At 41.5% G+C, this 14975-nt stretch overlaps 1 protein-coding gene across 1 annotated transcript; it reads right to left on the bottom strand.

Moving 5' to 3' along the window:
• Positions 1-5171: 5171 nt before the first annotated feature.
• On the bottom strand, positions 5172-10211 carry VPS37B (vacuolar protein sorting 37 homolog B (S. cerevisiae)). The gene is made up of 4 exons (XM_009864241.1): positions 10203-10211; positions 7790-7961; positions 7124-7206; positions 5172-5809 (listed from the first exon to the last, which is right to left on the bottom strand). Exons 2-4 carry the CDS (start codon positions 7932-7934, stop codon positions 5309-5311), a joined length of 729 nt encoding a protein of 242 aa, XP_009862543.1. The 5' UTR covers positions 7935-7961; positions 10203-10211; the 3' UTR covers positions 5172-5308.
• Positions 10212-14975: the final 4764 nt, after the last annotated feature.

Raw genomic sequence — 14975 nt, 5'->3', positions numbered from 1 at the left:
TGAAGGAGCAGCACCCCTGAACAGGCTGGAGATAATTAGGACTGAAAGATAGCCTTTAGCTCGCAGCAGAACCCAGGGTTCAAGATAGGCACCAGCAGGTCTTCCAGGCTCACCAGTCTGAGATTTGTCCTGCACGTAGGGGGAAAAAGGGAGATTTGGCCTCAGGTGAGGCTGAGAGCCCAGAGGCAGCTTGCTTTAGGGGCAACATGTCAGCTGGGGCACCAGAGTCTCAACAAGGCTTCTCTAAAATTTCTGTTGAGGCAAAAATATCCCCAAAGGGCTCAAAGCAACATCTGTCTTGCTACTAGTGCCAACATCTCCAAGAGGTGAAGAGCCAGATCCATCAGAGACTTGTTATCAGGGTTGATTAATATACAACCAGAGAAGGACCCAAATTACAGGAACAAGTGCTACTGAACTATTTGTATAGCCCTGCATGGCTGCAGAAGCTGGCTTCCAGAGATGGAACAAGTCAAGACCACTTGAAATACTTAACACCCAACACGGCACTTGTCTGTTCTGTGTTACTTTGCTTTGTTCCCTGTTACACAACCAGCAATCCCTCTACGTGGCAAGTTCCGACCGTACCAGGTTACCTCGCCTTTGCCCAGGGAACGCTCCCACCCAGAACGATCTCCTGGTGCACGCGAATCCCTTTCAGAGCGGCCACTTGAAGTTTTGCACACACCTTCTTCAAGCCGCAAAATCCGGCCGTCGCTGCCAATTCTCAAAACGAGCCAAGTGCAAGAACTGCAGCTTTTACGTAACTCCAGCCCCTTCCCTCGCCTACCTGCACTGAGTCAGCACGGCACGTTGTCCTCAGCCGGAGGTTCCTATTTCGGCATCAGGAGGCTGGCAGATCTCTGCAGCCACCACAGTAAAAACGTATCAAGGAACAATTAAAAAAAGGGGGTTTCTTCCATATATTATCAGTTACTCTGCAGTAGGACTTCCATTCCACATTGCTATTGAGGTGACAGATAGCATGAAGAATTACAGCAGGTCTGTTCTGCCCTGTGACTCATACTCCTAAATAACTCTGGTTGACTCATTTTTCCTAACTTGTCTTGGTTGAAATCTAAGTTTTTCTTCTTTTAACAAATAAGAGCGGCTCTCTCCCTTCCTTCATCTTTTCCAGGCAGAGATTCTGAACACTTCCACTATTCCAACTAATTGTAGGAAAATAAAACAAGTGAAGGGATTCTACCTGGCAAGACAGCCACCTACCTCATTGCCATGATCGGAACAGGCAGAATCTACTCTGAGCTCTATCGGCTACATATAAAATGGACTCACTCTATCCAGTCACTAAAAACACAGTCAGATTTACTATGAATAAATATTTTCTTACAGATTTACGCTCTACACTCACCTACGACTGTTTTCACTTTGCTATGCAAAAAACACCGTTAGTATTGAAAAACACTAACGTAACTACACCGTGATTAAATGAAGCCACGATAGCAACATGACATCAAGAGATATGCTATTTTATTTAAAATCAGACCACAGTAGATTACAGAAAGACTTATTATGCAAACAAATCCACTGTACGTTTCACAATTTGCTAGGCATATAAAATTGCCCCTTTATTAGACTGTCCAGGATTACAGAGAGGAACTGTTCAGGTGCAGGATGTCTCCACCTCCTCCAAACTCAACGTTTGCCTGGGACCTCTAGATTCAGGCTAAAGGAATTGTCGATTTGAGCTCCGTATCTAAGTCATTATTCCAGTTTGAGAGGGCGGAGAAGTCCCCAAAAGAGGTTGAGGCTGAAGTTCTGGAAGCTGGGGCACTAAACGTTAACGGTTACCCATGACCAGACTGCGTCCAGGGCTCTGCCTCCTGGTGTCACACAGAAGCTTACGTTCTACATTGTCCCTCTGGCGTCACCGGCACGAAGGCGACCCGTGTGGATCGGCTGTGCTCGAACAACCGAACAACCAACCCCGCTTCCTCCAGGGGACAGCACTGAAGTGCCTGAAACCCATCCTTGAGTCAGAACCATTCGACGCCGGTCATCCATCAACCAACCGACCTAACCCAACACAACGGAACTGGGCATCGCTTACAAAAGGGCACGTGCAAGGTTGGCCAAAGTCACGGCGCCCAAAGAGATGCAGCACCTTCAATGCTACCAAACACTCTAAAGCCGTGTTACACAGCGTATTTAAACCATTTTTTTTCTCCGCTCCAATTGCTTTGGGGAAGTATATGCTATCTGCAGCAGACAAGAAAAATCCTCAAGACAACATTATAATATATATATTTTTTTGGCAAGTATACTGAGCCACCTCTTCTCAACTCCCAGCTTGCCTATGGCATTTTTAATCTCGATATCTTATAAACAGTGCAAATTAGTACGATTCTAAACATCCTAGCCAGAGCGGAATTTATTTATTTGCTGTAACAGAACGGGAGAAGCTGTCAAAGGGCAAACAGGTCAAAAGCACTGACCCATCTCTCACCTGACTCATCCAGGTTAGTGTTTTGTAGCATTTGATTCGGAAAGGATTTAAACAGCTCTCCACATCTTTCTCCTTTAAATGCTACCAGCAGTCAAGTATATTTACAGTTTGTGCGCACACACACACACACACACAATTAATGGCAAAACGTTTTTTTCCATGAGCAGCTGGATTTCAGTTACGAGATCGCTATAACTGAAATATCACATTAGTTACATTATCTACGTTCAAACTTATCCATCAGTGAAGGCAACTATAAGCTTACAAATAGCAGATACAGCCTTTGTTGTGTTGTGGTTTTTTTCTGAAGTATGAGGGTTATTTTTTCTGTAAAATAAAATGCTCTTGAAGAGCCCTTAAATTAGAGTTAAGCAATGGCCATTCAAATGATAAAAATGCTAGTATCCTAGTATTACAATCACAGGTAGTGATCCTAAGGCACATCAGCCACATGCATATGCAATAATGCATTGTTTTGCTTTCAGACAGAAAAATTGCATTAGCTTTGTCTGTATTTCGTTTGCATGAGAGTTTGTTTCTAGGTAAAGTATCCCTGAAAGGTCACGTTATCACAAAAGGTACCAAAAAGACAGAAAATGTAACAAGTAGTAAAAATATTTCTTTTGGACTTCTAATACCAATAAAGTTAGATACATAAAACGCAGTGCAAATTCACAATACACTTATCTATCACCTCCATCACTTCTGAGGATTTTCAACCCTCGGGAAAAAAGTTGGCACTTGATAAGTGTAAAATATACCTGGTTGTTTTTATGAAACGTTAGCAAAACTGATTTGAGTGTTTGAGAGTTTCTGTACTCGAGTATCAACCTGGTAGCCCTCACCCACTTTAATCCCTTCTAGGACACAAAACATTTCTACAGCAGTCTTATGTTTAGCGTTCAGACACATAAGAGTTGCCATCCAAATACCAGCACTAATAGCACAGCAAAATTACTTTGAAACGACTCATAATTAACCATGCTTATACAAAGCTTCAGTGAGAAAATAATACCAAGAAGAGATAGGACACTATTTAAAAAAAAAACAGCCCCAAAACCCAAAACATCCTGTACCATCACTAGATTACAGAAAAAACACACTTTGCAAACAAATCCAATGCACATTGCTCCACAAAATCCCCCGCTGACAGAAACTTTCTGGACTTACAGATGCCAGTAACACTGACCAACCTTCTGCCCTTTGTCCTCAGAAGGCAAAACAAGCCAAACAATCGTATTTTCAGAAGAGAGAGTTTCCTGTTATGAGCTTAATTTCAGATTAGTATTCTCTGGCAACCATCACACTCCAGAGGAAATTAAGGGATTAAGGGACAGTCAAGAGCCTTACGGAAAGAAAAAGATACTCTATTTTGACTGATGCTGTTTGTGCTACAGACTTCCAAACAATGTAGTGCATTTGGGGACAACGATATAAAAATATTTTGAAATAACGCAGGGGCTATGACCAGTCCTGGACTGTGAGTTTCTACAATTACCACGAACTAGTTGAAAGTTATTTGTGGATGTGAGAAATCTGTAATGAATTTACGGACACATTCTGTGCGAGCAACAAGTGTTAAGATTTGCCTCCCCCAAAGTTAGATTAAAATACCAGCATGAGTCTGCACCTTGGGCTTCAAGAGTCACACTGAGAGTGAAATCTGAGCTCCCCTAAAAAAACCTTCCCCTCGAGTGGCATAAGAAGTCAAAAATGGATTATGTAAGATGCAAACAGCCACCACGGAGTTGAAAAAGCTTTTCTGTTTTGCCTGCTTGCAGAGAAACGTGAACTGCAAATTCCAGATAAGTAGGCATGCCAGAAAAACTGCAAAACTAAAGGAAATGGGCAAGTTAAAAATAGTTCTGTCAAGAGAGAGGCTGTTTGAGGGATAAAATGAAACTGTGGAGCTTTAAGTGGGCCATTACGTGATATGAAAACCCAAAATTTGACTAAGAAAATACCCTCCCTAGACACCTGGAATCACATGATATCAAAAGCTGAGCACCTGTGTAAAAAAAAAAAGAAACAACAAAAAAAAAAAAATCACAAAAAGTATAAGAACCTCTTAATAGGCAAGGAAATAAAAATGCCCAGTAAAATTTCTATAAAACTCTAAACTGGCTCTACAAACAGTTTAGTTTAATTTCAAGAGACCCAGACTTTCAGGATACCAAGCTATTTAGGAGTGGAAGGAGCACGTACTTTTATTATGAAAAGTCTAAGGGAACAACTGAAATGTAGAAATGAAACTCTTGCTAACTTTCACTGTCTGAAAACCACACATCATCTTCTGACAAGAGTTTCAGCTCAGCGAGCTCGGAAAATGTTGTGCACCTGGCCACCAACGCCGGTGCCTGGGCACGCTGTAAAGGACGCTGACACAATCCACTTTGCCCGGCATTGAGATGCGGTCGTTATTATCCAACACTGGCACTGACAGAGAATTCTTTAAAGAGACAAATAATTCCCAGTTTGCCACACGTACATCCAGCTGCAGTGGGAACACATCGGAACAGGAGAGGATGCCGAATTACCATCACTAAACAATTCAGAACACGATTCAGTTTGTAACATCGGGAAGTCCACTGGATGTTGTTTCATAATTTGATGGGTTTACAAAATTTAGACCCTACTGCCTTCCTAGAAAAAAACCTCGTTGTCACTGGAAAACAAAACCAATCACATTTACCAAATGCAATAGCAAACCTCTGTGTCACAGCTCGAATTGTTACTCCCGTGTGCAAAAACCAGAGGTTTTCCATTGTCTACACTGAGTCCCTGACGGGGAGAAAAAAGGAAATATAAGCACCAATACAGAAGTTAGGCGCACCAAAATATTCACTGGAGGATAAAACCAGGATGTGGTGGAAGGCGAGGCGGTCTTTGGGGAAGAGCTGGAGGATATTGTGGTACAAACTGAGGCGGGTATCCCGGCTGTGGCATTTGATTTGCAGATTGAACTCCTGGTCGAGGAGGGACAGGAGGGTACGGAGCACCTGGATAAGAAAGAGCTGGTCCTGAACTCATGGCTGCAGTAAACGGAGTAGGAAAGCGTCCTGCTGGGACCGAAGAAGGTGGTGGGGGTGGTATTCGTCGGGGCACAACCGAAGGAGGAGTGTTTGCATCCGAAGTGTAGGAATCTTGAGGTGCTGGTGTTGTCTCGGGCGCTCTCGGCTGAGCCGGCGGCGGAACCTGCGGAAGTCTCTGTCCCTTCAGCACCATTTCTTGGAGCTTCTCAATTTTGACACGTCGCAGGTGAGCCAGTTTACGCTTGCTCTGGTACTCATCGATGAAGGAATCCAATGGTATTTCACCATCAAGAAATCTTTCTGCCATGTTCTGTCAAATATGGAACAATCTCTTAGAAAACAGCACACTGCAAGAGAATCTAAATGGCTCATATCCTAAAAATAACATAATTTTGCCCATCATTTTCCAGCTTGCATATGGAAGATGACTGGCATGCTAAGAATCATGAGCAGAATTTTGAGTTGGTTATTACTCAGAAGCACTGGGAGCTAAATAACATTTTTGCTTCACTTTATACCAAAGCAACAGCACTAAGAACATCTGAATCTAGCTCTGAACATTGCTCTGATCATCAGAGACGAGAATCAAGTCCAACAGCCTTCCAGATTGCCAGCTAAGCTGAATTACAGCTCAGTACTGCTTGCAATGCCAACAGAAACACTGAGAATTCTGGAAGACTCAGCACAGACAGGCAGATTATGGCTAAGCCAGGTTTAATACGCTTAACTTGTGGCTTTGGGTGAACGATGTTTAATAATTACAAGAGGTGACCACACATATAATCACAAAATTCAACTTGTCCCCGGAATGTCTTTTTGTGATCACTACTCAGAGCCAATGAAGCAGACCTTTTTTTCCTCTGACACAGTTACAGAAAACGTTCCACAGGCAAATCAGCAAACAAACCCAAACCCTTCCATTATTCTGCAAAAGCAGACTGCCCTTCAAGCACTTGTATCACAGCAAGGGGTGACCACTGGCACCTAGACAGATACACTGGAATCATAATGGAACATTCCACTGGAAATGATGGAGAAAAAACAGCACAGGCACGGTTTTTCATTAGGTTACTAAATGGCATTTGTAATGGGTTAAACGTACCAGGCAAACACCATTACAAAAATAAAATTCCACGTTTATACGCTATGAGTTTGAAGGTGATGCCAAGGAACTGAGAGGGCTTGGCCCGCTTTTCCTAAAAGGAGCATTTTATCTCTTAAACTTTAAAGACGTTACGAGGAAAAAAATTAACCAGATCTGAAAAAAATTCTCTGAAACCAAATAGCCGTGCACTGAAGCAAAAACCAGACCGTATTTTTTCAAAATATCCCTTTAGCCTATCAAACGTTCAACGTCACACCGCGGCTACGTACACTGGAAGCTTTCGGTAAAGGGTGCGAGAGGCAAAACTGGAGTGTATCGTCATCAGTTAGTGTATCATCAGTTAGCTCAGTCAGTTGAGTGTAGCGCTAACAACGCCAAGGTCGTGGGTTCGATTCCCGTTCAGTCCCCATGTGTTGCCTGATCTAGTCGACAGGTGGTGTCCCTGGCAGCAGGGAGGCTGGATTAAAATGATCTCTAAGGTCCCTTCCAGCTAAGGCCATTCTACGATTCTATGATTACCTCTGTGTCTTCCTCAATCTTGGCCCCCTCTGTCTGAAGCAGCGCGAGCAGCGTCTCCAAGGAAGCGTTGCTGGATTGTCTGTCTGTAAGGGAATGGAAAGGACAGTAAAAGCGATTTCAAACTGAAGCTAGCATAAAAATTTCCAAGGCAAATGTGTACAACAAGCAGGATGATCTACAGTAAGAAAATACATTAAGTGGTTTAGACATACTGTCTGAGCGCTGACATTTAGTTAGAATGATAGGCTTATAATACTGAAAGACAAAGAACTTCAAGTGCAGCATCAGATGTACAGTACTTCGTAATTCGGCATGAAACAAGAAAGCCAAATGCAATATTCTGTTTGATTTATCACTGAAAATTCAGATTCTGTTTTGCTTTTCAGCAAGGTAAACAAATTTGATCATTTAGAGAAGACTAGGTCAACAACAGGTAGGTAACCTCACAGTCAAAGAAAGAATCCACAGCATCTGTTACAAGGCTTAACAGATACTGAATAAATCATTAGAAGCATGATCTATTTCAGAACTACACGAGGATGACATTTCATTTTGTACCCTAATTCACACAGCTAAAAATGAGACACCAAAAACCAAACGAAAAACATGTGACATTTTCATTGCCTTAGAAAACAGCAAACAATCGTTGCCAACAGAAAATGTTACCTAGTTTTGTTTTCTTTATCTGGTACGCTTCAAAAAGAACTTGCAGCTCTCGATATTTTTCAGTCAAATTTGATTTCAAAGACTCCAACTTTGGCTGGTACAGAAGATTGCCTTCTGCCAGACTGCGGTTGCTAGCAAGAGTCATGTCCTTGCTGTGCTGAACATTTTGGGCCTGGAAAGAAAATGAAAAAAAAGAATAAAAAAAGCGTGTGAAATGATAGTGAAAATATTAAGCAAGATCAACGTTATATAGACGACATGAGAATTTCAAAATTTCTAAATAAACAACAAAAGCAAGCTCTTTGTAAAAATTAGCACTGTGGTATTGGATCTGCAATCAATAACAATACTTTTGGACATTTTACAAAAAGAGGGAATGTCTTGGTGGGTATGGTCAGCTTCAGTTATTGCGCTCTTTTTCCGCAGTCTCTTTTTTCTGCTACACAAAAAAATCTTCCTTCATGAACTGTATTTTTATTGCTCTACTAATACACAAGTTTACTAGCGTAACCTCCAGAAGGAATAAGAAGGAATAAGAAGGCAAACACACCATTTGAAACGACATGGGAGTGTTGAAGCTCAGTGTGAGCACCTGTGAGTAAACAGGAATTCATATCAACCTGAAGTCACTTCCCTGCACAGTTTATTCCACACGCAGCTGAGACCTTGTCTTCTCTAAGCTGGAAATGATAATTACTCAAAGAGTTTGTGTTGTGAGAAAGGACTTGAAGAACTTCTCATCTTGGAGCAGCGGCAGAGGTGCCCGTGAACGTTCCTGTGGGCAGAACGGCTTTCCCCTGCTCAGAGCAGGAGCAGTGTTCCTGCTGCTGTAAATCCCAGCAGTAAGATGCAACAAAATCGCAGAAAAATGTCATCCTTTATCTTACTACAATGCAAAACCCAAGGATTGCATCATCACTGTTCCTTCTTCAGAATATTCGCTTCCAACTACGTTAAATCAATCCTGGATCAATGCCAAAAGCTTGGTTTTCAGTTTAATCCTTTCTGCTTAACACATCCTAGCCTGAAGAGGTTATTCCTACAGAACAAATGACACTTCTCACAAAACCACGATTCGGCAAGATTCCGAGTTTGCTCGTACACGCACACGTAGATGGTTTTATCAAGACAGTCTCTGCGAGCTTTGGGAAATCTGTTTGGGGAAGTCTGCCCTGGGTGTCACATTAGATTCACTACAATATTCAGACATCAAAAAGGGGAAAAAAAACCCAACCCACAAGGGATCCTGATTTCACATTTTCAGTCTGAATCAACAAGTGGGACACTTTTCCCATGGCACAACAGACTGAGTCTCTTAAGCTGCCTTCAAAATCAACGAACCCCTTGGTGTGCTTTTTGTGACCTCCGGCAGGAATACACCCCTTCTAGCTCACATCATCCCTCTTCGGCTCTAACAGCTCCTATTTACCGAGGGTCACACCAAATTCGGTGCAGACAAAAAAAGCTATTTCTTCCTTTTGAAATATTTACATGCTACTTTAACCTGCTACATTCAAAATCAGCTCGATGTTACCTAAACACATCTTTGTCCCCAGATATTGCTCTTCAAATACTGAAGCTTTGCTCTCTTTCACCTTGTTCTTGATAAAACACTAAAAAAAATAATAAATTAAGGATAATGCTGAGTCCTAAGTTCTGCATCAACCAAAGTAAAATTCTATTCCAAGTTGTGAAAATTGGAGAAATTGTACTTGCAATACTGTTTTATCGTTTTATCTTCTTGAGATTCTCACACGAAACTTAAAGAAGCTTCCAGCCCTACGCTTGTGCTCAACTTGAATCCTTTCCAGGAATAAAAAGAAAATCCTCTCTTCTCACTTTTGAATCCCATGCAAAATAATTCAAATTAAACCAGTTGCTTCCATTTGTTTCCTCTCATATGATCCAATGCCGTTAAGACAGTTGCTTTCGGGAAGCCTGAGTCCCCCTAATTTACATTTTTTTCCCTAACAATTAGGAAGGGAACTAAAATACACACGATTTAACAGCTTAATTACTGGCATCCAGCTTCTTAGCAGCTGACCCTGCCACCACGCAGGCTGGGTTAACCAGCTGTCTGCTGAACTGCGTGCAAAACGATTCAGGGTTTGCGATGCCTCTGCAATTGCAGCTTGAGCTCGTGATTGTATTTTCACCACTTTGTAAGGCTGATACTCTCATTTCAAAGTAGTTGCACGGTCGGTCTGGGAAGACCAGTTTTAGGAGTGAACTTTGATCTTTTCTTCGGGATGAAGAATGTGTACGTTTCCTCTGGAGAGAAAAGAAAAGCCAGCAGGGACAAACCTATATATTTTTCAAGAGCACAAATCCCAAGAGGAGGAACTTTCTACTGAAATCATATATAATAAAGGGAGAAGGAAGACCTCCAGGTAAACAGGGTAACAGAAAAAGCTTCCTGAACTTTGAGGAGGCTTTTGTGGTGTTCTAAAACTGCTGTTAAATAACTCAAGTGTCATAACGTCTCTCAATAGGACTGGGAAAAGGAAGGAGGAAGCATATTCCTAAGTTTCTGCACTGATTTTCTGAATAATTTCACTTTTAAATAATTTAAAATGTGTAAAGATGAGTAAATACCAGCATGATATGATGTACCTGACTTTTAAAAATAACAGAAATCAGTATTATGACGTACCTACATCTAACACAGAGTAACATCCTTTCCTGTCCTTAGCATCTGACATCTAGTAAGTATGGACTAATGTAAAGAAGACATCTTAAAAATGCTTGTTTTAAAACTGAAAAAAGGTATTCATATTTGCACTTTACACTATAAAGCTTAAAATTACACAGGACTTAATGACTCAACTTTTTCCATGATACAGCACTTCTAAGAAGTGAACATTTTTTCTATAGAAGCTGAACAAAAACCATGATTGACATTTAATGATCAATTCAGGTGTCACTCCTGGAGTCTTCACTTCCAGCATTAGTCTGTATCAAATTTCTTCCAAAAAACTAACACTTGAAGAGATGAGAAACTCAACTTGAATCTTATGAATCAGTTCCTCAAATACAAGGCAAACTTAAGAAAGACGTTTAAAGAAACTTCTGGGGGAGCTGGTGAAGACCATGTTCAGGACATTTCAGTGCTTCACGTCACTGAAAAAAAGTTTGAATCTGTGACATAAGTGAATCCTGTTTCACAACAAACAGAAACAGGCATAATCCCAAAGCAACTCAACTCAAATACAGTCACAATGTTACAAACCAGGATAATCTCTGGCACCGATGTTAAGGTCCATATAATAAACTTTACAGCAACCGTTCCACTGCATTTAGAAGTTAATTCAAGGAATCAGAAAAGCAAACACTGTGAAGCTAACCTAAAAAAGCCCTAGGGAAAAACTTCCAAAAAACGCTGACTGATTTAAAACAAACAAAAAAACAGTTACAAAACCATCCAAGGGTCAAAGATACAGTACAGCATGACCAGTCTATTAAGATTACCAGTGCAGCACAAAGCACGCTTTCACCGTCCATTCACCGCTTTCCACAAGCCCAAGACAAAAGCCAAGCAAGGAACAAGCCCAAGAGAAGTTACTCGGTTGTCAGACACGTTGCGCCACAAAATTGCGCATCAGCAGGGGACTGCTACTGCATCCGACGTTCACCTGCTTACTGGAAGGGCAACGAGAAGAATTTCTTAAGAGAAATAAGGAAACGGCACGCGACTCTAACAGAATTGCTAACGAGACGACTGAGGTCGAGAGCATCTCAACGGGCAGGAAAGATTAATCTGAAAACGGATGAGAAATATCAGTCAGAATCATGAGACATAATGAGACAGGACAATATTAAAGAGAACATATGCTTTTTTTCCTTTTTTTTTTTTTAACTGCTGAGTTCTTACAAATGGGGTCACAATACTGAGCTGCTTATAATAGGATTTTAATGACAGCAGGACTGCTCGCCGCTGAGCAGACCCCTCAAACCAAATGGTGTGCACCACAACAAAATGAAGCCTTGGACAAGCAGAGGTTATTAAAGAGAAAAATCATGGTTTATGCAGCACCTCAAAACTTGACATGCTTAAAAAGCGAGTTTCTTTAACGTAAATAATTTGAATACTTTTACTCAAGGATTTATTTAATAAGCACTTCCAAGAACAGGCAGCAGCAACCGCTTCGGGAATTGAGAGACAACTGCTTTCATCAACTGCAGCTTCGCTTCATCTGGCTTTTAAAAAACAGTAGAAAACTGCTGGATAAAATTAAAACAGAAGCTAGTATTAGCTGAGCAACACTTTTACTGTTTATCATCGACTCCAAAATAATGGTTTGCAGCAGGAGTTATTTGTGCAGAACTTCTCTGAGAAGAGTCACCCCTGCTCATCCCAGAAGAACAATTCCAGACCAGACGCCTCCCGAGACGCAGCCTGAGCAGCTGAAATCCCAACTACCCACAAAGTCCATCAAGTGCTGCTATAATTATAAGCTTGCTTTGGCAAGCACCACAGCAAGAAAAAGTCTCTTAAGGAGCTATAAATAAAAAAGAAGTTTTCTGTGGCACCATCTCGATGGCTTTATACGTAGCATACATCCACATTAGTTTTGAGTTTCTCTGGTCTTGCTCTAGCCTTTATCATTCCCACGTTCTCTGTCTCACTTACACACACTTGTAAATTAGGAATAAAATATGCAGTCACACTGCGGAAGTGTAACAACGCACATAGTGTCAAGTTAACCCCTGAAAGAGGAGCTGACAGGTGCAGAGCAGAAGAACAGAGACTTCTTTCACAGAAGAAGATTTAAGAGTGCTTTTCATCAAGTACTGGTTAATGATAACACACCCTTTAACAACATCTGTTCAGGAATAAATATTAACACCCATTCTAAAGTAATTAGATTTGCTAAATTTAGGCCTTCTGATGATGTAAGTACTAGCTTTGAAAATGACAAAATAAAGGTTAAAAGGTAAGCCGCAATTTCAACACGTTTGCTGCAGAGGGAAGAGACACCCAGAACTGCAATTTGCACTCGTCAGGCGCAGGCAGGTTACTCATTTGATGCTTAGCGGGAGGAGATAAATCTAGAGTTGTCACCAAGGCTAATTCCTAACTCCACAACTAAATTTCATGTTTGGCAAACAAGAACATAACCACTTGCACAATGTGGTTTTAGGACAGGAGTGGGAATCCAAGAAAACTGGGCACACAGTCACATAGTTTTAACTTGCACTTTCTGCACTGCCCGATTTTTTCAACTGGCTTTTGAGAAAAGGACTACATTCAAAACGCCCTCGTGTACTTGCCAGTGTACTCTGAACTCCTGGAATGAGAGGAAGGCAATACACTTCTGACTTCTTGATTTCATATAATCAAGGTCTTGAAGAGCAAATAAGTTCTGGCAGCGGAACCTTAGCGGTCAGTAATGCAACAGCACATTGGTACTAAGGCAATATTCTAGCAGATAAAAAGAAAACGCATTTTCACAGGAGAAATTCATCGAGCTACCACCACTGCCAGGTCACAAATTCTCTCATCTATGCCATTTAGAGTTATCACATCAAGACTGACTTTTATAAACAAGGTACTTCTTTATTTTGGGAAGAGGAATATTGTAGATGTACTACAGAGATTAACCTCAAAGGATTATTAAAAGAAAAAAACCCCACACACAGAAAAAAAAGCCCTCAATTTTAAAAGACTAGGAGTACCAGACAATTGGCTTCCTTCCTCTTTCAGACAAGATGTTCGTTGTTCGAGCACTGAAAGCCCAGAGGCTTCAAAAGCAACAGAAAAAGCAGCAGCTTCGCTCTTTGATGGCACATCTTCACGTATCTGGGGACGGAGCACGGACAGCGAATACGCACATTACCCCAGCAAAATAGGGCTGTGTGCGTGAGCCCACACAGAAATACATCTAGATATACACACCCACAATGACATATGCGAATCCTGCTCAAATGCTGCACAGAAATACATTCCCTGCGAGGCTGGAAGGTGCCTATTTTTAGCTATTAGCAAGAAAGCCAAGTGGTTTTCCAAATCCTCCTCTTCACGAACAAAACGTTGGGTTTTGCAGTGGGTTTCCCTTGCAACAAGGAGAACAAAGGTTTTTTTCAATTATGGAATAATCGGCTTTAGCCAACTCTGCTGCTGAAAATACAAGTGACCTCACAGACGTGACTCAGGAATCACAATTTTGCTGGCACACCACAATCAAATTATGAATCCAAGGACTTTGGAACAGCCCTACAACCTGGATACAAAGGGACTGACAACCAAATACCAACACAAGCAGCGATGAAGTCACCACGGTTCTTCCCTAACGTTCAGGATTTCCCTCTCTCCCTCTTCCTGCCACACACTGGACAGTGAAAACTCAGGACCTCCGAGCACAAACTCAAGCAGGAAACAATTCAGTGGAGGCAAAACCAGACCGAGGAAGAAGTATTCAAGCATGGCCAATTCCTTCCAAGGATTTCTAGCCAAAGAGACTCTAGTAAAAGCCTCCACGTGCAATAAAAGAGGATTATAGCAGAGAGTAGCACAGCCGTATTTCCACACAGCTCAAATACCTTCAAACCTAGCCACACTTTCCAAACACCACAAAATATTCCCTCAGGCCTGGGGAACTTTTACTCTACAATTTAAAAGTCTTCTGTTGCCAACTAAAGAGGAAAACCGGAGGGTCAAACGGAGAATAAGGCCTAGTTCTACAGCAAGAGAGGATCTTTACTAAGGTCACAAGGTTTTCCGTCACTTCTGACCTACAGTCTTAAGTGTGTATTGACAAATAATAAAACCCCAAGCCTTCTGCTCATGTTCCACACTGAAACCAGCAATATTGTACCCATAAATACATATTTATGAAGTTAAGCCCAGTATAACCTGGTGACTTTCCTTAAATATTTATGGTTTATACAGAAGGGTACTCCTGCCCCCCGTAAACCACGCTGCTGCTAAGATCTCCGCCTGTTTTACTTATCACAGCAGTATCTGTTTCTTCAGCAGTTTAAGTTTTCAAAATACAAGCTCCTACAAAAAGCTTATGCCTGCCCCCATCTCACAAATCGATTTAAACCAAGTTCAAAATACAATTTGTTGCATAACGGAGCAAGTCAATTCCCTAGGACACGCTATTATCTTAGTCTTCAGTGGGCCTGTTCATCTTTGGAAATTTGGGTTGAAGTGATCCAGAACAATTTCCTCTGAAGTACCAAA

This window comes from Apaloderma vittatum, unplaced genomic scaffold (assembly GCF_000703405.1).
Source record: "Apaloderma vittatum isolate BGI_N311 unplaced genomic scaffold, ASM70340v1 scaffold27772, whole genome shotgun sequence".
NCBI classification, from domain to species: domain Eukaryota; kingdom Metazoa; phylum Chordata; class Aves; order Trogoniformes; family Trogonidae; genus Apaloderma; species Apaloderma vittatum.
The sequence above is the reverse complement of the archived record's forward strand: the minus strand, read 5'-3'. Positions and strand labels throughout refer to the sequence as shown.